General features: G+C 45.4%; 2 protein-coding genes across 4 annotated transcripts in view; both read left to right on the top strand.

Annotated features, from left to right (window-relative positions):
- The first annotated feature begins 3,585 nt into the window (after positions 1–3,585).
- NDUFB8 (NADH:ubiquinone oxidoreductase subunit B8) lies at positions 3,586–9,760 on the top strand. 3 transcript variants are annotated; one of them, XM_025395486.1, is made up of 5 exons: positions 3,586–3,734; positions 4,084–4,210; positions 6,524–6,623; positions 7,054–7,209; positions 9,562–9,760. In XM_025395486.1, the coding sequence occupies exons 2-5, from the start codon at positions 4,092–4,094 to the stop codon at positions 9,652–9,654; spliced, it is 468 nt and encodes a 155-aa protein (XP_025251271.1). In that variant the 5' UTR covers positions 3,586–3,734; positions 4,084–4,091; the 3' UTR covers positions 9,655–9,760. The 3 variants fall into 3 exon arrangements, with proteins under 3 accessions (XP_025251271.1, XP_025251270.1, XP_025251269.1); XM_025395485.1 differs by having other exon boundaries at positions 3,669–3,825; positions 9,355–9,760; XM_025395484.1 differs by having other exon boundaries at positions 3,669–3,825; positions 9,562–9,749.
- The window catches only part of SEC31B (SEC31 homolog B, COPII coat complex component), a 45,094-nt gene continuing 24,768 nt past the window's right edge, over positions 3,713–24,038 (top strand). Inside the window, exons 1-6 of the mRNA XM_025395482.1 lie at positions 3,713–3,825; positions 4,084–4,210; positions 6,524–6,623; positions 7,054–7,209; positions 17,574–17,660; positions 18,321–18,444. Of these exons, the coding sequence (XP_025251267.1) occupies positions 17,582–17,660; positions 18,321–18,444 (203 nt within the window). The 5' untranslated portion in view covers positions 3,713–3,825; positions 4,084–4,210; positions 6,524–6,623; positions 7,054–7,209; positions 17,574–17,581. The remainder of the gene's footprint in view (positions 3,826–4,083; positions 4,211–6,523; positions 6,624–7,053; positions 7,210–17,573; positions 17,661–18,320; positions 18,445–24,038) is intronic.

Here is a 24,038-nt window from a genome sequence, read left to right as displayed (position 1 = left end):
TAACACTGGTCTGGGCGCAGTGGCTCATGCCTGTAATCTCAGTACTCTGGGAGGCTGAGGCAGGCGGATCACGAGGTCAGGATATCGAGACCATCCTGGCTAACACGGTAAAACCCCGTCTCTACTAAAAATACAAAAAAATTGGCCGGGTGTGGTGGTGGGTACCTGTAGTCCCAGCTACTCAGGGGGCTGAGGCAGGAGAATGGCGTGAACCTGGGAGGCAGGGCTTGCAGTGAGCCGAGATCGGGCCATTGCATTCCAGCCTGGGCGACAGAGTGAGACTCCGTCTCATTAAAAAAAAAAGATAGAGAGGAAAAGAAAAGAAAAAAGAAGGCCGGGCGCGGTGGCTCAAGCCTGTAATCCCAGCACTTTGGGAGGCCGAGACGGGCGGATCACGAGGTCAGGAGATCGAGACCATCCTGACTAACATGGTGAAACACCGTCTCTACTAAAAAATACAAAAAACTAGCCGGGCGCAGTGGCGGGCGCTTGTAGTCCCAGCTACTCGGGAAGGCTGAGGCAGGAGAATGGCGTAAACCCGGGAGGCGGAGCTTGCAGTGAGCTGAGATCCGGCCACTGCACTCCAGCCTGGGCTACAGAGCGAGACTCCGTCTCAAAAAAAAAAAAAAAAAAAAAGAAAAGAAAAAAGAAAACTATAGACCAATATTTCTTATGAATATAGATGCAAAAATCCTAACAGAATACTAGCAAACTCAGTCTAACACCACATAAAAAGAATTATAGGCCAGGCACGGTGGCTCACACCTGTAATCCCAGCACTTTGGGAGGCCTAGGCAGGCGGATCACGAGGTCAGGAGATCGAGACCATCCTGGCTAACACGGTGAAACCCCGTCTCTACTAAAAATACAAAAATTAGCTGGGCGTGGTGGTGGGCACCTGTAGTCCCAGCTACTTGGGAGGCTGAGGCAGGAGAATGGTGTGAACCCAGGAGGCAGAGCTTGCAGTGAGCCAAGATCACACCACTGTACTCCAGCCTGGGTGACAGAGCGAGACTCTGTCTCAAAAAAAAAGAATTATATACTATGACCAAGTGGGATTTATTCTAGGAGTGCAAGGTCAGTTCAACATCTGAAAATGATCAATATAACACACCATGTAGTAATCAATATTTTATTGATTAATCATTTGTAATCAACATAATACACTATATTAGTAAAAGAAAAAAAAAAACCCTACATAATCATCTCAATAGACACAGAAAAAACTTTTGACAAACTCCAACACCCTTTCATGACGAACACAGGGTTCCAAATGATACTGTAAGAAAGTTATAAAACCTATGAGTCAGAGAAAATATTTATGAATTGTGTATCTGATCAGATACAATCGTATCTAGAATACATAAAGAAAACTTAACAACTCAACAATAAAAAGACAAACCAATTTAAAAATGAACAAAGGGTTTGAACAGACATTCCACCATGGCCAATAAGCACATGGAAAGATGCTCAGCATTATTAGTCATCAGGGTATTGCAAATGAAAACTGCAATGAAGTACCATTCATGGGCACTCGCATGGTGATACTAAAAAAAGACAATAAGTGTTGGTAAAGATGTGGAGAAACTGGAACCCTCACACACTGCTAGTGGGGATGTAACATGTCACAGCTGCTTTGAAAAACAATTTGGCAGTTCTTCAAAAGTTAAACCATAGAGTTACCCTATGACCCAGCAATTCTACTCCTAGGCATATAACCAAAAGAATAAAAAACATACATCCAGACAAAAACTTATACAAGAATGTTCATAGCAGCATTATTCATAATAGCCAAACAAGCAGAAACAACTCAAAGGTCCATTAACCAATAAATGTATAAATAAAATGTTGTACTGTACATTCATATGATGGAATATTATACAGCCCAAAAAGGAATGAAGTACTGGTATGTGCTACAACACAGACAAACTTTGAAAACATTATCCTAAGTGAAAGAAAATGGACACAAAAGGCCACATATAAAATGATCTATTTATATAAACTCTTCTGAATAAGCAAATCCATAGAAACAGAAAGTGAATTAGTGGTTGCCAGCAGGTAGAAGTAGAGGCAACGTGCTAATGTGTATGGGTTTTTTCGGAAGCGATAAAAATGTTTTAGATAGTGATGATTGCACAACTTTGTAAATGTACTAAAAATAATTATCGTACACTTTAAAAGGGTTTTGTTTTTTGTTTTTTGTTTTTGTTTGTTTGTTTTTTGTTTTTGAGACAGAGTCTCACTGTGTCGCCCAGGCCGGAGTGCAGTCGCGTGATCTCAGCTCATTACAACCTCTGTCTCTCGTGCTCAAGTGATTCTCCTGCCTCAGCCTCCCGATTAGCTGGGATTACAAGCGTGCACCACCATGCCCGGCTATTTTTGTAGTTTTACTAGAGATGGGTTTTTGTCGTGTTGGCCAGATTGGTCTTGAACTCCTGACCTCAAGTGATCTTCCCACCTTGGCCTCCCAAAGTGCTGGGATTACAGGCGTGAGCCACTGCACCCAGCCTAAAAGGATGAATTTATGGTATGTAAATAATATCTTAATAAAAATAAATTAGATCAACTCTGTTTCTTGACCTAAATCGGATCAGGATTTGCTATTGGTTGAATGCAGATGTTGTCCAATTATTTTGAACATCAACTAATGATGCTCATTTACAAGACAGCAAGTTGCTGTGTAGTCCTTCCCAAAATTTATATATTAAATAGTATATATCAGTATTTGTTTACTTTTTATTTTTATAACTTAAAAAAAAAAAAAAGGGATGAAGTCTCACTATGTCACCCAGGCTGGTCTCAGGCCATTCTCCAACCTAGACCTCCCGAAGTGTTGGGATTACAGATGTGAGCCACAGCTCCCAGCCTATATGCATTTTTATTGCTCTGATATATACTTGAGAATGTTTATAATAATAGGTTCTGCTCCAAAACAGCGGTCACCTGAAAAGTCATTGGAAATACGTGCATATTTATAATGTGTAAGTTATTCAAATCCCAAGTGAAAACAGTCGTATGCAAACATAATAATGCCTCCAATTCTTCTGTTGAGTTGGAGTTTGTTCATTATGGGCTGGTTTGAAATTTGTTTTATCCAAGTCCTACCAACTCTGAGGCTTTAAGCTATCTATGGAGAGCTGCCTCTGGTGATAGGTTTAATTTTACATTTGTTGGGTTGAGGCGACTAAGACATGCACATGGAAACACGGACTGAAACTAAGGAGCCAATTCAGGGCCGATATGTGTGTTGCACTGGCGTCTAAGTGAAGATCAACCCATTTGGAGAACAGAACAAGCAAGACCAACAGGTGAATTTGAAGAATGATCATGTTTGGGAATGGGAGGAAGTGCCCGTGAAGGACAGGAAAGCAAGCAGCCAGAGAAGAGAGTCAGACAGGCTCATTTCACTAGTACAGCTCCTGCAGGAGGTGGTTAAGCTGTCTACCTGAGTTGCTCAGGTTCCGAGTTCCCATCATCCCTGGATGGGTCTAAGTCAGCTCGGGGAGAAAAAGGACACAACATTCTGAAATGTCAAAGACCTGCCTGGTTTACTCTTCTTCCCGGTTATCCCTCCCAGCCTCTATCCAACCCTTGGCTTCCCAACTCCGTATTTAAACCCCGCCCATGTTGAACCCTTCGACTTTTCTTCACTCCCGGCTTCCTCCGTCACATTTGGCCCGGCTCAGCCGCCGTGACAGGTCTTTGCGCATGTGCAGAAGAGAAACGTGAAGAAGGTGAAGATGGCGGTGGCCAGGGCCGGGGTCCTGGGAGTTCAGTGGCTGCAAAGGGCATCCCGGAACGTGGTGCCGCTGGGCGCACGGACAGGTCCGCGAGAATGGGAGAGACCTCATTGTGGGAAGGGGGTGCCTGAGGTTTGGTGTATCGGGAGGGGGGATCGTGGATGCCGCGGCGGCAGACTCCGGGTAGGGAGCGGAGGTGGCGTTGATATCCAGAAAATGGGGTGGAGGGTCGCGCTGATCCTGCGAAGTCCCGATCTCGGATCTCTGCAGCCCCTGTGACTTGAAGCCTTCGGAGCGGCCGGAGAGCGGGCTCGCTTCTGACCTGTTCTGTTCTGCGCTTTAGCCTCCCGCATGACCAAGGACATGTTCCCAGGGCCCTATCCTAGGACCCCAGAAGAACGGGCCGCCGCCGCCAAGAAGTATAATATGCGTGTGGAAGACTACGAGCCTTACCCGGATGAGGGCATGGGGTGAGACAGAGAGGGTCTGCTCGCACCCAAGTAGTGATGGGAGAAGGCCGACTGGGTTGGGTGGCTTGGCTGTGACCCTTTCTCCCGAACCTTCTCGTGACCTCTCAGAGTCAATGGAGTGGGTGCTTTTCTCTGTGGAGGGAGGTGGGAGGGGGTGGATGAGCAGCTGCAGCTGAGAGGACTTCAATTTTCTCCTTGGCTCAGGCTGTGTCCTTAAATGAGGAAGCCGAGGTTTTAATGGCTCCCTCGAGGACCCCCGAATAGCAGGAACCTTCCTTGGCTCTATCCAGAGCGTGGAGTTTCATTTAGATTGAGCATCTGCTGGGCTCAGGTGCTGTCATCCAGGCATGTGACCAGGCTGGAGCTGGACTCCTATCATGAGAACCTTATTTGTAAACGAGTACTCTATGTTTATGTGTATGTCTCTTTTAAAAAAAAAAAAAAAATTTTTCTGTTAGTGCTGTGGAAATCGTAGCAACTATTAAGCAGATTAAACAACCAGCTCCCTTACTTACTCCAGTTGATGTTATCCTATCCCTTCCACACTCTTCCATATCTGTACCCACATAACATCCCAGTGGTTAATTATCTGAAGTGATTATCATCACCTTTATTTCCTGTCCTAACATCACTCTTTCAATCTTGGTTTCAGCAACTTCTGTTCTTCTTACTATACACTCATTTTCTGTAGCATATGCCTAGTTGTCATCATTTCCTGTTTTGTTTTGTTTTTTATGTTGTGGACAAGAGCATTCTTGTTCGAAGTCAGTGTCAGATGAACCTGGATTTGTTGGGGGAAAACCCAGCTTAGCAAGAGGTCTCATGAGGTATTTAAGACATGGAGATGACTGCCAGCTGGGTGGTCAAGAACACAGTTATTATGAGAAGAATGGTTTTCTAATTCGTACTCTTTTTGTTTTTATTCCAAGTAGCTGGGTGACTTTGGATTCAGACTCAACTTTAATTTTTCATTTTCTGTCTAATGAAAATCAGAGTACAGTCATGTGTCATTTAACAACAGGGATACATTCTGAGAAATGTGTTTTTAGGTGATCTCCTCATGGTATGAACATCAGAGAGTGTACTTACAGAAACCTAGATAGTATAGCCTGCTACACACCACAGCTTTATGGTATGGCCTATTGCTCTTAGGCCACAAACCTGTACAGCATGTTGTTGTACTAAATACTGTGGGCAGTTGTAACACAATGGTATTTGTGTATCTAAACATAGAAAAGGGACATAAAAATATGCTATAAAAGGTAAAAAATGGGCCGGGCACTGTGGCTCACACCTGTAATCCCAGCACTTTGGGAGGCCAAGGCAGGCGGATCACGAGATCAGGAGATCAAGACCAGCCTGGCCAACATGGCGAAACCCTGTCTTTACTAAAAATACAAAAATTAGCCGGGTGTGGTGGTGGGCACCTGTAATCCCAGCTACTTGGGAGGCTGAGGCAGGAGAATTGCTTGAACCCGGTAGGTGGAGGTTGCAGCGAGCTGAGATTGTGCCATTGCACTCCAGCCTGGGCGACAAGAGCAAGACTCCATCTCAAAAAAGAAAAGAAGATAAAAAATGGTACACATTTATAGGGCAGCTTTATTATAAACTTACGGGACCCCCTTTGTATATGTGGTCCGTCGTTGACCGAAGTGTTATGTGGCAGGTGACTGTAATTGATTGCTAAATTCCCTTTCATCTATAATATTACATGATTGTGTGACTTTTTTTCTTTTTATTGAAAGAAGTTTGGGGAAGCTGGTTTTTTGTTTTGTTTTGTTTTTTTGAGACAGTTTCACTCTTGTTGCCTAGGCTGGAGTGCAATGGCGCGATCTCGGCTCACTGCAACCTCAACCTCTCGGGTTCAAGTGATTCTCCTGCCTCAGCCTCCTGAGTAGCTGAGATTATGGGCATCTGCCACCACACCCAGCTAATTTTTGTATTTTTAGTAAAGATGAGGTTTCGCCATGTTGACCAGTCTGGTCTTGAATTCCTGACCTTAGGTGATCTGCCCACTTCGGCCTCCCAAAGTGCTGGGATTACAGGCATGAGCCACCACACCTGGCCCTGGGAAAGCTTATATACATTAAAATATTTCAGAGCTTGCCATGAACTTTTAAATACAATTTGGACTTCTATGGTTAGTTCTGTGCTTAGTGACTGGAACTCGAGCTCTTGTCTTGAGATTTAGTTCCTTTGTCCTTAGGTGAGGCAGTTATCTCTGTCACTTGGTTTCTCATCTATAAGATGAGGAGACTCTGAATTGTCTGAGGCTGCCCACAGCCCCTTCCAGAAGTTCCTGCTGTCTCTCAGGTATGGCGACTACCCGAAGCTCCCTGACCGTTCACAGCATGAGAGGGATCCATGGTATAGCTGGGACCAACCGGACCTGAGGTTGAACTGGGGTGAACCGGTGAGAGAACCATATCTCATTTGACCTTCCTTCTCCCTTTGTCTTCTTGGAGATTCTTTAGCTCAGATGGCACTTCTTTGACCAAGTAACACTAAGCTTTTCTGCTCAAGGAAGCAAGGTTCAGTGATGTGAGATCTGAGGTTGCATGTGGCACACTGAATGGGACATCTGGGAATCATGAAACTCTGTACTGTGAAAGTTGTGCGCTTCCATGATTGAGCTGTCCCTATTCAGCAGAATCTAGAAGAACCTAGACAGAGGCCAGCATCCAATCCTGTAGGGCAGTGTGCCTCAGACCTGGTTCTCAGCATGTTGCCCCAGGGCAGTAGAATGCTTCTGTCTAACCTTGTATCAGGCTCTGATCACTGGGGACTTGCCTGCATTTTGCAGGAAGAGTAGTATGTGACAGCTATTTGTCTTTCTGTCTCAGATGCACTGGCACATAGACATGTACACCAGGAACCGTGTGGATACATCCCCCACACCTGTTTCTTGGAATGTCATGTGTATGCACCTCTTCGGTTTCCTGGCTTTCATGACATTCATGTTCTGGGTGGGGGACGTGTACCCTTCCTACCAGCCTCTGGTGAGTATCCGAGAAGTGCTCCCTTAGGCATGTTTGCTTAGCCCCATTTCCTGAGGGAGTGAAGTCTCTGGCATAGGAATCCAACCAATACCAAGCTTGGCTTCCTGGAGTCTTAGGAGATAGGAAGATAGAAGGGCCTTGACCCACTGGCCTGCCACAAGTACCAGAGCACTTCTCCACCCCTACTTCTTGGACCAGTCTCGGTGAGTAGATACACTTGAAGACTAGATGAGCAATGAGTGTGTGGAAACCAGCTAGTCTCCAGAGTTGCCATTTGGGGATTATATTTATTAACAATATTTCATTAAGTGATCTTTACAGTAGAGTTAAGGAATCTTGAGCTAAAATCTTACCCTTTGCTGGACATGTGAAGGGCACTTCCTGTAGTATATTGGAAGCAATTAAGTGTCCACTACAGGCATAGACTTACATTTTGGAGAATGTAAAGGACGTAGAAATGAATTATCTAGCTTTAAGGAAGGTTAGTTAAGAAAATTTAGATAAGTTACATGAGCAACATTTGAACAGATATGTGGGAATTCTGTACAATTTATGTGTATATATGTGTATAGTGAATGTATGTGATAGTATATGAGTTAGTGTCAAGGAGAAGGGCTACCTAGATGCTAACACACACACACACACACACACAAAGGCTTTGGGTGGTGGAAAGTTGGAGAAAACATTTAGGGCAAGAGAAAACAATGAAGGAGGCCAGGCATGGTGACCTGTGCATGTAATCTCGGCACATTGGGAGGCTGAAGCGGGCAGATTGCTTGAGCTCAGGAGTTCAAGACCATCCTGGGCAACATGGTGAAACCCCGTCTCTACAAAGTATACAAAAAAATTAGCCAGGCATGGTGGTGCACGCCTGTAATCCCAGCTACTTGGGAGGCTGGGGCACAGGAATCCTTTGAACTTGGGAGGCGGAGGTTGCAGTAAGCTGAAATCACACTACTGCCCTCCAGCCTGGGCAAGAGAGAAAGACTGTCTAAAAAAAAAGAAAAAAAGAAAAAGAAAACAATGAAGGAAAAGGAGGGTGAATGAGTTAGCTAGAATAGAATAGATGTATAAAATGGTTCCTAAATAACCAGCTGCATTGGTTTCCTGGAGACTTGCTAAAAATCCAGATTCCCAGGCCCTGCTTCTTGGTGGTCCTAATTCAGTAGCATCGCAGTAGGGTTCTAAAAGCCATATTTTTAATAAGCTCCCAGGTAATTCTGATGTGCACCCAGATTTGGAAATCACTGTGTTAAAAAGTATTGTGAGATAAGTTGATCAGTTAGGTTGGGCAGCTTTTATGTCATTGCTAAGGGATTTGGACTTGATGGTGTAATAAAGCATTAATTCGACAAATATTTATGGAGCCTCTACTATGTACCAGGTGGAGACTGTGCTAGCGGTTGGGGATACAGTGATGACTTGGTCTGCCTCTAGGTGGCAGGGAACCATTCTGGGTTTTCGAACAGAAGAGTGACATAATGAATGCTGAGTTCTTAGGATGATTAATCTGGGAGTAGTCTCCAGGATGTATTAGAAGGAGAGAAACTGAAAGCAGGGAGGCTGCTGTGTTTGCAGTTGGCTGCCCAGTGCTACCTCTGCAGAGACAATCAGTGTCCTGAAGGTAGCTGGTATGTCTGTGTGCACTGACACGAGCCTACCTACCAAGCCCCAGGGGCTCCATGCTGGAGAATGCACGTAGGGCTAGAGTGAGCATTAACTTGACTTCATGAGAGCAAGAAACACAGTGTGGCTCTTCCATTTTTCAGTTCTGTAAGCATATCACCCTTTTCTCCTCCCCTTGAGCTGTGTTCTCTGACAGCTGTTTGTTGGTAAAGCCAGCAACCCCTAAAGCACGTTCCAGCCTTGTCTCCTCTGTGCTTTCCCCCACCACTGCTCCTGCACGCCTCATTTGCTGGGCCACTTTAGTGGTGGAACCATTAGAGGCTGAGTGACTTAAAGGAGATTGAGTCTGTCTCGACCCCGAGAGAGAGTGGGATGGATGGATGCATCGTCTCATTTAGAAAGTGTTGCCTCTGACTCTGACACTCTCTCTTTTCTATTTCTTTACCTCCCTCCCTCTCTTCCTCCCTTTCCCTCCTTTCCCTATTCCCTTCCCTCCCCCTTTCGCCTTCCCCCTCACAGTGTAGGCACCACTTCTCTTACAATTTAGGCTTTCTCTCTGCCTTGGCCTGAGTGAGGAAGAGGATTGCTGTTCCTGCTGTCCTAGCCCAGCTGGGTCTGACTAGAGGCTACTGCGTACCCATTTACCATGCATGATTGTTAACTCAGTGGGGTGTAGCCAGGTATTGACTGAATGTATGTTCTTGCTGACCTGTGTTTTTTCCTTAGGGACCAAAGCAGTATCCTTACAATAATCTGTACCTGGAACGAGGCGGCGATCCCTCCAAAGAACCTGAGCCGGTGGTTCACTATGAGATCTGAGGAGGCTTCGTGGGCTTTTGTGTCTTAACTAGGACTCCCTTATTCCTAGAAATTTAATCTTAATGAAATCCCTAATAAAACTCAGTGCTGTGGTATTTGTGCCTCATTTTCCCAGGAATAGTCACTGCCCTGAGGAACCACATCCTTTTCCCTTTTTTTCTGCTTGATGTCTGCCCTCTTCCCTGTTTTCTTATTCTGAAATTTAAAGGATAGGAGGGTGGGGTGGATGGGGGCTTAGGCACAAAATATTAATTTGTTAATTTCACTTGGGTTATGAAGGTACTTAAGGGTTTTAGCCATGTGGAGGTATTAAGGTTCGCTCCTTTTCCCATTTATAGGGTCAAGGAAGAAATGTTCCTAACTTCCCAAGTTGAAACAAGATTTATTTCCCATAAAAAACCTTTCTAGTCTAGGTCTGGTAGCTCATGCCTATTATCCCAACACTTTGGGAGGCTGAGGCGGAAGGATTGCTTGAAGCTCAGGACTTTGAGATTAGCCTGGGCAACATGACGAGACCCCATCTCTGCAAAAAAATTTTTCAAAAAATTCGCTGGGCACAGCAGTGTGTGCCTGTGGTCCCAGCTGTGCAGGAGGATGAGGAGGGAGGATCATTTGAGCCCAGGAGGGTGCAGTGAGCCATATTTGCAACACTGCTCCAGCCTGGGCAACAGAGCAAGACCCTGTCTCGAAAAAAAACTTGGCATGGCGTGGGTGCTCAGCCTGTAATCCCAGCACTTTGGGAGGCCGAGGCGGGTGAAACACTTGAGGCCAGGAGTTGAAGACCAGCCTGACTAACATAGCAAAACCCCATCTCTACTAAGAATACAAAACACTAGCTAAGCTTGGTGGTGCATGCTTGTAATCCCAGCTACTCCGGAGGCTGAGGCAGGAGAATCGCTTGAACCCAGGAGGTGGAGGTTGTGGTGAGATGGCGCCACTGCACTCCAGCCTGGGCGGCAGAGCCAGCCAGACTGTCTCAAAAAAAATCTCCTTAATAATAGTGGTTAGTTGGAAAAAATTGTGCTCTAACGTGTTTCAAGTGTATTACAGGACTGATAAGTGTTTTTGTCCTGTCTGCCTAAGGCTGTGACTGCCTCTGATCTTATTTCTGTTTTAAGAAGAATATTCCTTATTCCAAAGCAGCTTCTGAATCGTAGCTTCTTAATAAGTCAACATTACCTGTGTTTATGAATTAGAGGACAGGCAGTGAGTTACTACTGAACATGTTCACAGCTTTGATTACTTTTAATGACTCATCCATACTCCTATGACAGCCTTAGAGAAAAACTATGTTTTTCAGAGTCTATCTCGTTCATCTGTTTTTTGTTTTATTTAGAGATAGGATCTTCCTCTGTTCCCCAGGTTGAAGTGCAGTAGCACAATCATAGCTCCCTGTAACCTCAAACCCCTGGGCTTAAGGGATCCTCCTTGCTCAGCCTCCCTAGTAGGTAGGATTACTGGTATGTATGACTCCTAAGTTTCTTATTTTTTGTTAAGATGGGATCTTGCTATGTTGCCCAGGCTGGCTCAAACTCCTGGCCTCAAGCAGTCCTCCTGCCTCACCTTCCTAAAGCACTGGGAATACAGGCAGGAGCCACTGTACCCAGCCCTCATGCATCCATTTTTAAGTGAACCAACCCGTATTCCTTTGGGGACATTTTCTTAAGTTACAGTATATGCCAGAAAACCTGTCCCATAAAAAAGCATACATTTAATGGGACCAAAAGAAGCAAGTTCATTCAAATTAGATGTGGAGTCCTAGTTGTGCAGGCAGTGAGAGACCTTTTGTGAGGTCAGGGAGTGGATACTTGTGGAATGCTATTCTTTGAAGGTCCCCACTGGCTTTTTATGTGTCTCCATTCTCTATAGCATTTGATAATCATTTCCTTAACAAACACCTGTGTGTCTAATATGTATCAAACACTGATAAGCCCTGGAGATATAAAACTGAGCAAGACAAAGTAATCGCCTTCAAATATTACATAGGAGACCAGCAGTTATAATACAAAGCAAAAATAATTCTTTATCATTACTACTATTGAGACAGGGTCTCACTCTGTTGCCCAGGCTGCAGTGTAGTGGTGTGATCACAGCTCACTGCACCTCTACCTCCCAGGCCCAAGTGGTCCTCTCATTGTAGCCTCCCAAGCAGCTGGGACCACAGGCATGCACCACCACACCTGGCTAATTTTTGTATTTTTTTGTAGAGACAGGGTTTCACCATGTTGCCCAGGCTGGTCTTAAACTTTTGGGCTCAAGCAGTCCACCTGCTTTGGCCTCCCAAAGTGTTGGGATTATGGGTGTAGACCACTATGCCAGGCCAAAAAGAATTTTTTTCTTTTTTTTCTTTCTTTTTTTTTTTTTTTTTTTTGAGACATGGTCTCACTCTGTCACCCAGGCTGGAGTGCAGTGGCATGATCTTAGCTCACTGCAACCTCTGCCTCCCAGGTTCAAGTGATTCTCGTGCCTCAGCCTCCCAAATAGCTGGGATTACAGGTGCACACCACCATGCCCAGCTAATTTTTTTTGTATTTTTTGGTAGCGATGTAGTTTGACCATATTGGCCAGGCTGGTCTTGAACTCCTGACCTCAGGTGATCTGCCCACCTCAGCTTCCCAAAGTGTTAGGATTACAGGCATGAGCCACCACTCCCAGCAAGAATTCTTAAGAGGTATGAGCTGAGAAAGTGCACTTTTAATTTTGTTTAATCATGTCCTACCCAAAACTGACCTTAAGCTTCTGTTTCAAATTTCTTTAGGAGTATTCCATCAGTAACTCTTCTGCCTCCTCCTCTTAGATTTAGTTTTCAACCCTGTTTACTTTTCTTCGGGCTTCATTCCCTATTGTGTCAGCTAAGAAGTTCAGGAAATACTTGAGTACTTGGTAGGAAGCATGGGCTAGGCACAGATAATGTACAGAATTACCTTGTGTCTGACTTCAAAATTGCCAAATCCACATGAAAGGGAACTGGAGTTGTGTCACGAGTTGGGTCCCATCGTGATAACTGGCCCCAATCTTTGGAGGTGTATCGGGCAGGAATGCAGAGAATTCATGCATTAAGCAGAAGTTTCTAAGATCTAAAGCTGCTTACAGAACTTTTTTTTTGGAGATGGAGTCTCTGTCACCCAGGCTGAGGTACAGTGGCACGATCTCAGCTCACTGCAACCTCTGCCTCCAGGATTCAAGCTATTCTCACGCCTCAGCCTCCCAAGTAGCTGGGACTACAGGCGAGCACTACCATGCCTGGCTAATTTTTATATTTTTGGTAGCGACGGAGTTTCACCATGTTGACCAGACTGGTCTCAAACTCCTGACCTTAGGTGATATGCCCACCTTGGCCTCCCAAAGTGCTGGGATTACAGGTGTGATCCACAGAACATTTTTATTTGGAAGTGGCACAGTTTCTTCAACATAAAAAATACATGATTGGCTGGGTGTGGTGGTTCATGCCTGTAATCCCAGCACTTTGGGAGGCCGAGGTGGGTGGATTGCAAGGTCAGGAGATGGAGACCATCCTGGCTAACACGGTGAAACCCCGTCTCTAGTAAAAATACAAAAAATTAGCTGGGCGTTGTGGTGTGCGCCTGTAGTCCCAGCTACTCGGGAGTCTGAGGTAGGAGAATCACTTGAACCTGGGAGGCGGAGGTTGGCGTGAGCCGCGATCGCGCCACTGCACACCAGCCAGGGCGATAGAGTGATAATCTGTCTCAAATAAATAAATAAAATTTTTTAAAAAATTTAAAAAGATCTTTTCAGGCCCCCTCCTCACCTGAAGTTCTCTGGCTCTATTAAAAGACCACCATAGTTTTTGTAGTCTCCCAGGCTCTAAAGACTTTATCAGTCAGGAGAGCCTGTCCAGCTGTCCTTTACAATCATCACTACTATGTTAATCCAGGCTTTCATCACCTAGTACGTGGATTGTTCTATTCGTCTCCTAATTTGAGTCCCTGCCTCCAGCTCTGCTGTCTCTAAGGGGTTCCATATTGCTAGCCTCAAAACATAATCTTTATGTTATTGCATCCCTCCCTGTAATTTTCAGTAACTCTGATCTGCAGAATTGAATTGGAACACCACAATCCGCATCCAATCCCCGCCTGCATTCACGGTATGGAAAATTCCAGGGTGCCTATTAGCCGGTTTGGCTGCTTCCTCCTTGCTGGAGTATCACCTGTGTTCTTGCAGCTCCAGAGGATAACACCCCTCCTATGTTCCTGAAATATTTCAGGAAGCCCCTGGCCCTGTAGTCTCACCCTCCACACACTTAACAGCCCTTAATTCAACCAAATTTTTGGGCCAGTTTCTGCTGGGTTGCAGTGCAACACTCACTGCCATTTACAGCCTCGATTGCTTTTTACGTTTTCAACTAAATGGATTCCACTGAGGGCTCCTGGGGCTAGGGTCGGGTCTTGTCCCCCTTCAATACATAGATAATGAGTTAGTATTTTCCGTTTTCCGAGACTGGCCCTAGAGCCTGGCTCAAACTGCATAGACCAGAACTTACTGGTCCAGATCTGACCCACTGCGCAATCACAGGGTAGGAGAGGGAGGTCCGGTTAAAACCTATAATCCTGTTTGTAAACGTTCTCCGTGGGTCTGTCTGGGTCTCGGGCTCGGCGCCCCCGGAGCGTGTTTTCGGCGGTGCCCTGCCAGGTCCGCTCCGCTTTTGGCCCTCCGCAGCCGCCGTCCACAGCGCCCGGCTGCGCGCGAGAGCGCTGCCAGAGGACCGGCTCCGGCTGCTGCGCTTGACCCTTGCCCGGGGTCCCACGCACAGGTTGGTTTGCCCTGCTGGTCTGGGGTCCCTGGGAGCAGAGATTGCGCTGGGGACCCGGAACACTGCTCCTTTCTCGGCAGAGGGCCGAGAGGAGCCCCCTTGCTGCGGAGACCCCCGGCCCGCGCCAGCCCTGCCCGCGGGTCCGTGCGCCGGGGGCCTCCACTACGCCTACCCTTGAATTGGATCCGGCTCTACTGCCCTTGCCGCACGGGAGCCCCCAGCCTGACGAGGGTCTCCCTGTTCAGCGCTGCCTCGCGCCTTCCCATCCGCCTTGGTCCTGACCTGGCCCGGCCAAGCCCGCCCGGTGTCGCTGCGTTTGGGCTAGGCGGGAAGGCCTGTCATTGCTGACCCTGGCGCGCCTCTCTTCGGTAACAGCGGGAAAGAAGCTGTGCTGATCGTCCTCCCTAAGGACTGGGCTGCCAAGGGTAGCTGGTGCCCTCCTGCACGGCAGGTCTGTCCAGCATTTCATTGGTCATCTCCGCCTCACGCCCCCATGGCCAATCTGACCCCAGGAGGGGCCCTTTTTTGTGAATAGATGCCTCTGAACAATATGAATTAAGAGCCCATTTTTCCCAGTTCCTAGACTGTCCGCGATTAAAACACTTTCTAGAGTTTAGCTGCGACTAGCACAATGGTTAGAAATACGGGATGGTTAGAAATACGGGCTCTTGATGCTGATGGGGGTTCACATCCCAGCCTAGCCAGTTGTCGTCTCTGGAAAATAGGGTAATCGTAGTACTTACCTAATAGGACCACTGAGAGAATTAAATGAGATATGCACAGCTGCTTATCGCAGCTCCTATTTTTGTTATTAGGGGATCTTTTCTCAGAAACATTAAGATGGCTGTGACCAGCAGGTGGCACTGGTGACTTGGAGTGTTGAGCTGGTAACAGGATACCTGATAGTAGCCACAAGTGTTTAAAAGTCCCTTGGAAATCTTGGCGTAATGGGCAGGCTTACACTTTCTTCACGCTGGAAAGTACGTTAGAGATTTAGTAATACTATCTCCTGTTTTTGTAGGTGAGACTGATCTGACTGTAGCTTACTCAAGCAGGTCACAGTAGGTCCCAAGCTTTCTCCCTAAGTTCAGTGTAATTTTAAAAAATCCTTTCTACCTCTTTGCTAGCCTGTTGGGATAGGACCTTGAATATACATTGGAATTAGATCAGAAATCACAGAGTTAAAATGGATGTCCAGATTCGAGCTTTTACCATGTGCCAGACGTTCGTTTGGAAACTAGTTACAACATGGTGAACAAAAGCAGACACAGTGCCAGCTCTCGTGGAGCTTGCGTATTAGTGGAAGAGACCGACAATGTCAATGTAAATAAAATATGTCATTATAAATTGCTCGGAAGAAAAAAATTGAGACTTTTTGTGATTGTATAGTTCACTTATTTGGGGAAGTGAGAAGCTGAGCCCAGAAAAATATGATAAGGAGCCAGCCATGTAGAAAGTGAAGGGAAGAGCATTCAGAGTATAGGGAACAGCATTTGCAAAGGCTCTAAGGAAGGAAAATGTCAGGAAATTAAAGGCTAGTGTGGCTCAAGCACAATTAATAAGGAGAAAATTATCAAAAGATGAAGTTGAAGTGGTAGGCTGGAGCCTTTGGGCAGGGCTCAAAGAAATTTGAATTTTATTCTGTGTGTGATAGAAATCGTTGAAAGATCTTAAGCATGGAATGCCAAAATCCTACGTTTTATTTTAGAGGTTCACTCCTGCCGCTGTGTAAAGAACAAATTGGGTAATGGCTTAAGTAAAAAGGGGGATAGCTAGTTGGGAGACTGTTGCAGTACTCCAGGTGAGAGATGATATCATCAAAAGGCTGTTGGCAGTGAAAAATTAGAGAAAAGTAGACAGATTAAGATATATTTTGGAGGTAAAATCAGGGAGACTAAATGATGGATTAGAGGAGAATGAGGGAGAAGGAGGGATCAAGAGGGATTTTCAGGCTTCTGGGTTGAGCAATTGGGTAGATAGTGGAACCATTTACCAAAATGAAGAAAACTGGGGGAAGAACAGAAGAGAGTGTGACTTTGCTCCTTTCTGAAAAAAACAAAAAACCCAGAAGAGATGGTAGAATAGAGAATTCCATTTTAGGTAGACTAAAATGGGAGTTCCCCGCCCCCATTAGGTATCTACTATATCCAAGTGAAATATTTGATTAGAAATTGCATATAAGCAGCTGATCACTTGAGGTCAGAAGTTTGAGACCAGCCTGGCTACCATGATAAAACCACGTCTCTACTAAAAATACAAAAATTATCCAGGCATAATGGCACATGCCTGTAATCCCAGCCACTCGGGAGGCTGAGGCAGGAGAATCACTTGAACCCGGGAGGCAGAGGTTGCAGTGACCTGAGATTGTGGCACTGCACTCCAGCCTGGGCGACAGAGCAAGACTCTGTCTTAAAAAAAAAAAAAAAAAAGAAGAAGAAATTGCATATAAGAACTTGGAGGCCGGGCGCGGTGGCTCAAGCCTGTAATCCCAGCACTTTGGGAGGCCGAGACGGGCGGATCACGAGGTCAGGAGATCGAGACCATCCTGGCTAACACGGTGAAACCCCGTCTCTACTAAAAAATACAAAAAACTAGCCGGGCGAGGCGGCGGGCGCCTGTAGTCCCAGCTACTCGGGAGGCTGAGGCAGGAGAATGGCGTGAACCCGGGAGGCGGAGCTTGCAGTGAGCTGAGATCCGGCCACTGCACTCCAACCTGGGCGACACAGTGAGACTCCGTCTCAAAAAAAAAAAAAAAAAAAAAAGAACTTGGAGCTTGGAGGAGAGATTTGTGATAGTGATATAAATTTGGGGATCATCAGCATATGGATGCTATTTAAAGCCAAGGAAATGGACAAAAATCACTGAGAGATTGTCCGGTTTGGTGGTTATCACCTGTGGTAGCCATTGTGGTTGAGTATCTTTTGAGGTTTAAAGTATTACATTTCAGTAATTGGGTGAATGAACTATCTTTAGATCTGCAGATGGTCATGTATTTGTCACTCTGTGTTGCCCTGAAATGCCCTGTCCTGTGGTGTAGAAAGACAAACAAGAACTCTTGTCCACAGATGCTCCCTGGATCTGGCTGTTAAGTTTGCTGGTTTCTATTTTCAGTGGGCTGAGGGCCATGTCAGTTTTCTGCCACCTACAGGATAGACCATGAAGCTGAAGGAACTTGAGCGGCCAGCTGTCCAGGCATGGAGCCCAGCCAGCCAATACCCTTTGTATCTGGCCACAGGTATGGTGACACTGTGGATTAGGATCCACTGGGAGTACATAGGTTGAGGGGAAACTTAGTATCTAGAATTATTTATTTTGCATCAGAGAAAGCTCTCGGATCATAGAAAGATAGGGTGACTCACAGCATAAGCAAGGGGATATTAGGTGTTTTGGGTACCTGAGGGCTGCCTAGGACTATGGCTCAAGGTTAGGTACATCATGTTTTCTTTCTTTTTTTTTTTTTTTTTTTGAAGCAGAGTCTCACTCCGTCACCCAGGCTGGAGTGCAGTGGTGCGATCTTGGCTCACTGCAAGCTCCACCTCCCGGGTTCACGCCATTCTCCTGCCTCAGCCTCTCAAGTAGCTGGGACTACAGGTGCCCACCACCACGCCTGGCTAATTTTTTTTGTATTTTTAGTAGAAACAGAGTTTCACCGTGTTAGCCAGGATGGTCTCAGTCTCCTGACCTTGTGATCTGCTCACCTCGGCGTCCCAAACTGCTGGGATTACAGGTGTGAGCCACCGTGCCTGGCCAATGTTTTCTTGCTTTTGTGGAGTTACCTTTGAGAAAGGGTATACCCAGCCCTCTTCTGTTCCTTCTCCTCTTCACTCCTTAACCCTCTTATACCTGAAATCCATGCATATATTGTTGCTTATGCGCTGCCTTTTCTTGTGCCTAGGAACATCTGCCCAACAGCTAGATTCCTCCTTCAGCACAAATGGCACATTGGAAATATTTGAGGTTGATTTCAGGGACCCTTCTCTGGACTTGAAACACAAAGGAGTCCTTTCTGCCTCGAGCAGGTATTGTCTGACCTATACAGGGTAGATCCTGACGAAGATACTGATGAGGAATCCTGGGAGCAGTGTGTGTTTCTCAGGGTTCCTGAGGAGCCAAGTGAGGGAAGAACGAGCTTTGCCAAGTTGGAGAGAAGTTAACTCTGGGCTTATTTTGCAAAAGGATTTAAAAAACAACCACCCCCACCTTTCTGGTCAGCAGCAATAGCAGTGTCAGGCTGAATGCATGTGATAGAGATGCCTCAGACAAGCCTGGACCCACGTGTACCTGGCCTATCTTTGAACCCAGAGATATTGGGTCCTTCCTCCCTTGGCTCTTGTGAAGAGAACAACCTTACACAATATCACCCTCTCTGCCAACAAGGAAGAGAACGAATGATCCTCTCCTCATTGCTTTTAGACACTGATTGGTTCTCATGGATTTCATGGCTCTTGCAGGCTTCCAGCGCTAGGTACTATCATTCATTGAGCACATGTATACATGCCAGACCCTATGCTAGGGGCTGTGTACATTTTATTTATTCCTCATAATAAGTGATAAGTACCATATTTCCATTTTACATAGAAGGGAACTGAAACTCTGAGAAGCTAGGATTTAAGTCAGGGCCTATTTGAGTCCAAAGCCTACCTTCTTTCCATTATTCTGCCCTTCTTCTAAAGATCTTATAAAGGTGGGGCTTACAGTCTGAAGCGATGGTCTCCAAATTTTTATATCATCAGAAAAAATGTGAATATTCATTATACTCAAGGTATATATTCAATATAAATGTATACATGCATTACTATACTGTTTTTGTTTTTGTTTTTGTTTGGAACAGGATCTCACTCTGTCACCTAGGCTGGATTGCAGTGGCACAATCAGGGCTCACTGCAACCACCTCCTGGGCTCAAGCAATCCTCCCACCTCAGTCCCCTGAGTAGCTAGGACTGCAGGCACATGCCACCACACCCAGCTAATTTTTTATATTTTTAGAAGAGATGGGGTTTTGCCATGTTGCCCAGGCTGGTCTTGAACTCCTGAGCCCAAGCGATCAGCTGGCTCGGCCTCCCAAAGTGCTGGGACTACAGGTGTGAGCCACTGAGCCAGCTGGCTCTACTATTTTTTATTTATTTATTTTTTGAGACGGAGTCTCACTTTCTCGCCCAGTCTGGAGTGCAGTGGTGCAATCTCAGATCACTGCAACCTCCGTCTCCCAGGTTCAAGTGATTCTCCCACCTCAGCCTCCTGAGTAGCTGGGACTGCAGGTGCGCGCCACCACACCTGGCTAATTTTTTTTTATACTATCAATAACGTGTAATTTCTATTAATTTTTTTTATATTTGAGGTTACTGGTCTAGAAGGCAACATTCCATCTGATGATTGACGAACTCCTTGTGCGTTTCTTGGTCCCGCTAAGAGAGTTAAAATATTTAGGCGGAAGTACCCTCTTTCTTTTCATAGTTAAAACCTCATAAGGAAAAGTTAGTTGTTGTTTGCCCTTTCTTGAGCTCCTGCATCACTTTATGACAGCATCTCTTATTTTGCAGTTTTTTTTTTTTTTTTTTAAACATCTCTTTGTATTTCCAGTACCTGTATCCTTTGAAGAGCAGGCACTTGAGGATTTACTGATGATGATTAGATACTCTTAGCCCCTAACCAAGCATTTCAGAAGCGGCCCCTCAAAGGGGTGAGCTAATTCAAGATGTTTATATGCTGGAGCTTAAAAAAGGGGTTCAACCTGAGAAAGCTAATAGGAAAAGGAAAAAGGGTGAGGGGGCACTAGGCAAGGGTCCTAATCCTCAACAAGCAAAGCAACAGCTTCAGCATAGTAGTAGCTCCTTAGGGTCAAGGGTCCTTAAGAAAGAGGCAGTATAATCTTAGGAACTGAATTTTGAGATCTATGTGGGTAGAGATTTTAATGGTTTTTTGTTTTGTTTTGTTTTGTTTTCTGGAGATAGAGTTTCACTCTGTCACCCAGGCTGGAGTGCAGTGGCTCAATCTTGGCTCATTGCAACCTCCACCTCCTGCGTTCAAGCAATTCTCCTGCCTCAGCCTCCCGAGTACCTGGGATTACAGGTGCGCGCCACCATGCCCAGCTAATTTTTGTATTATTAGTAGAGATGGGGTTTCACCATGTTAGCCAGGCTGGTCTTGAACTCCTGACCTCAGGTGATCTAACCACCTCAGCCTCCCAAAGTGCTGGGATTACAGGCGTGAACCAGCATGCCTGGCCGAGATTTTAATGTTTTACTCGTTGCTCTATCTCCAGCACTTAGAGTAGTGCCTGGCATTATATTTAATAAATATTTGTATTTAATAAATATTTGTTATATGAATGAGTGATATTATAAACTTTTGGGTTACCAGCCAGGTGCGGTGGCTCACGCCTGTAATCCTAGCACTTTGGGAGGCTGAGATGGGCGGATCGCTTGAGGCCAGGAGTTCAAGACCAGCCTGGCCAACATGGTGAAACCCCCTCTGTACTAAAAATACAAAAATCAGCTGGGCGTGGTGGCGCACACCTGTAATCCCAGCTATTCTGGAGTCTGAGGCACCAGCATCGCTTGCACGTGGGAGGCAGAGGTTACAATGAGCTGAATACCACTGCACTCCAGCCTGGGCGACAGAGCAAGACCCTGCCTCAAAAAAATAGAAGAAGAAGAAACTTCTGGGTTACCAGACAGCATTCAAATCCAGCACTTCAGTTACAGTTAGTCTTCAGTTAGTCTTAGTGTCTTAAGAGTTTTTCAAGCTGTTAGTTTGAATTTGGGAGTCATGAACTTTACCTCATACTCCTACTCCACTCTGTAGGAATTTGGGGCCAGTAACCAGAATAAATAGTACAGTTAACCCTATTGATAATATTTTATCTCTGCTTTCTTTTACCACCTCTATAACTGTGTTGGAAGATTGAATCACATTCCCAAAGACCTAAATCCCAAAGGGATTACCTTTGACACAGCCCTGTTGGGGCCTTTCTGAAGCAATCATCTTAGACACCCCAGGGTCTAAGACACCCACTTCATTCTGTTCCAGTCTAGGTTAGGTCACATGCTCAACAGTCAGTATCATAAACTGTTGACCAGGATGATCAGGAAAGATAGAGGGCCGCTCATCCTTTGCTTTCTGTCTTCCTCTCTCTTTTTTTCTGTGTCTTCTTCTACATAGTGTGGCATAAGGCACAGTTGTGTGGGGCTGTAGCATTGGCCATAATACTAATAGAGCTGTGTGACTTGGGCAAATCAAGTCAGTTATCTCAGGTTCCTTCACTTATGTATAAAGAAGAGATTGTACAAGATGACTTCTAAGAAACTAGCTGAGATCTGAATTCAGGTTTCATGTTCAGTCTCTTATTCCCTTTTATTTTCTAGTAGTCTTCCTCCTTTTTCCATTTTTAAACCTCTTCCTGTATCTCTTTGTTATCAACTAAACATATACCTTTCAAAATCTTCCTCATTCTCTGCCTGCCCTTTTCTCCAAACCCATGCCTCAACCAAATTTGGATCCTGAAGATCCCCCTATCCTCAATCTATGATGCATCAGAGAAATATTATCTACCTAGAAATATTTGACTGAAAGAAAAATGTTCTGAAACACTGGTATGGGAGATAAGGGACAGCATCAGCTATAAATAGGCTGAAGAGAGTGCATGGATAAATGCCTCTGGATGCAGTCAGAATCAATATGGATTAGCATGTGCAGTGAAGCAAACAGTGTTTGGTTTGTTAGATGAATTTCACTCAAAAAGAAAGTTTTCTGGGAGAATATCACACTGTTTTATATCATTGACTGAGGACATAGCTGCTGTGGGTAAATGAGGTCAGAGGCCAGCGTGTGGTCTGCTGTACCTTACCTCTCTATACACTGAGTTTCTAGCTCTCTGGAGTGGCCCCCATAACCTCTGGAAGAACCATTGTCAAGTAACATGGAGAAAGTAGAGGATCTATTTTCTGTCATTCTACCTTTATCTCAATTCTAGCTACTTGGGGAGCACTGTGTCCTCTCTTTGAGGGCCTTCTGTAAGGGACAATGTCAAGCAGAAAAAAAAAAATCATTTGTGTACTTCTCTCAGTTTTCCTTTTCTCGAGACTTGCTTTCTTTCTAGAGGCATTAAGATAGTAGAGCATGGGTTAGTTGTTGGAGAGACCTGAGTTTCTATCCCAGCTCTGCTACTTGCTGTCCTCTTGGACACTTTATCTAACTTCTCTAAACTTTTTTTTTCTACTGTAAACTGAGAATTCATAGTAGATGTGTAGTAGTTTGTTGTATAATAGGCATTCAGAGAAGTAGCTTGCCTCTCAAACAGCCAATGCTCCATTCATTCTCCAGCTTGGAGTACTGCCTTAACCACTCTGTTTGACTTCTAGGGAGGCTTGAGTTTCCCACGTTATTTTGGCTTGAATGTGGACAAACTCTTTTCACTTTAGTTCACTAACATGAAGCTGGGATTTTTTATTTTAAAGAAACTTAATAAGAAAATGAAAGAATCAAAGCCAAAGGAATGAATAAATCATGGAAACAATTTATACAGCAGATATTTCTTTCTTTTTTTTAAAAAAATAGACTAGGGTCTTGCTATATTGACCAGGCTGGCTTCCATCTCCTGGGCACAAGTGATCCTCCTGCCCCAGCCTCCTGAGTAGCTGGGATTATAGATGTGAGCCACTGTGCCCAGCTAGACCACCTTTTTGTTTTTTAACTTTTTGTTTTTAAAAAATCCAAACTTACCAGAAAGTTGCGGAATAGTACACACCCACCCATCTCTTGTTCCGTTTTCATTTGCAGAGTAGAGATGATGGACACTCCCTGAGCACCCTGAACCATCAAGTCGCCTTCCTCGCGTAACTTCACCTAGGTGTTCAGCCCATTCGCCCAGGTTGCTCTGTATCACACCCTATTCAGGCGCCAGCTTTACCCTCACTAGTGAGGTGGTTAACCACAGAAATATGCTTTCCACATGCATACAGAAAATCATTTTGTCACACCCTGTGTGTGACAAACTGAAGTAACTGCCACTCTGAAGTAACTGCCCTCTTCTCCAACCCTTTGGTGACTCCCCCTTGAGGTCTCAGGTGCCTTTTACTCTGCTCTGTGTGTCATGTGTTCTGACCGTGCTGAGGTCGCTGCACCCTCTGCATCTCCATGTGGGTCTTTCACTGGACATACCCTCTGCTGGTTCCTGTGTGACCTACTGTGGGCTTCTCTAGCTACTCAGTTGACATGCCCTCTACCCCTGCTGAGCTCCAGTCCCTGGGTGACATGGCAGTCTCTTGAACCTATATGGAAAAACATCCTTCTGCTATATTAAGATCACTGCAACCTTAGAAAACAGCCTTTCTGGCTGTAGCCTCTTAGCTAGCATTGTGTAGGCTCTGCTGTTTTACTTCAGATGCTGACCTGGTCCGAGCTGGTGCTCCACACTCTGCTTCTGACCAGTTGGCTCTGCTCCAGTGACTGGCCTAACAAGTTCCTGCCTATCACCCACTCAGTTGCTTTGCTGACTGTTCTTAGGGAATATTTCTTTGCAGTTGGAGATCTTGTAACCTCATTTGGCTTGATATCTGGCTTCTCCAAAGGGCTGTGGAAATGTCCCTGGCTAGCAGCTGTGACGTGAGAGACA

Source organism: Theropithecus gelada, chromosome 9 (assembly GCF_003255815.1).
Source record: "Theropithecus gelada isolate Dixy chromosome 9, Tgel_1.0, whole genome shotgun sequence".
In the NCBI taxonomy this organism is placed as follows: Eukaryota; Metazoa; Chordata; class Mammalia; order Primates; family Cercopithecidae; genus Theropithecus; species Theropithecus gelada.
Note: the sequence above shows the minus strand (reverse complement) of the source record. Positions and strands in the feature narration are given on the sequence as shown.

What these genes read in the sequence shown, in the direction of transcription:
- NDUFB8 (XM_025395484.1), top strand. Translation starts at nt 3,741, where the DNA reads ATGGCGGTGGCCAGGGCCGGGGTCCTGGGAGTTCAGTGGCTGCAAAGG. An exon ending in GCCGCTGGGCGCACGGACAG is followed by an intron (nt 3,826 to 4,083) that starts GTCCGCGAGAAT and finishes TCTGCGCTTTAG; the next exon opens with CCTCCCGCATGACCAAGGAC. An exon ending in GGTTGAACTGGGGTGAACCG is followed by an intron (nt 6,624 to 7,053) that starts GTGAGAGAACCA and finishes TTTCTGTCTCAG; the next exon opens with ATGCACTGGCACATAGACAT.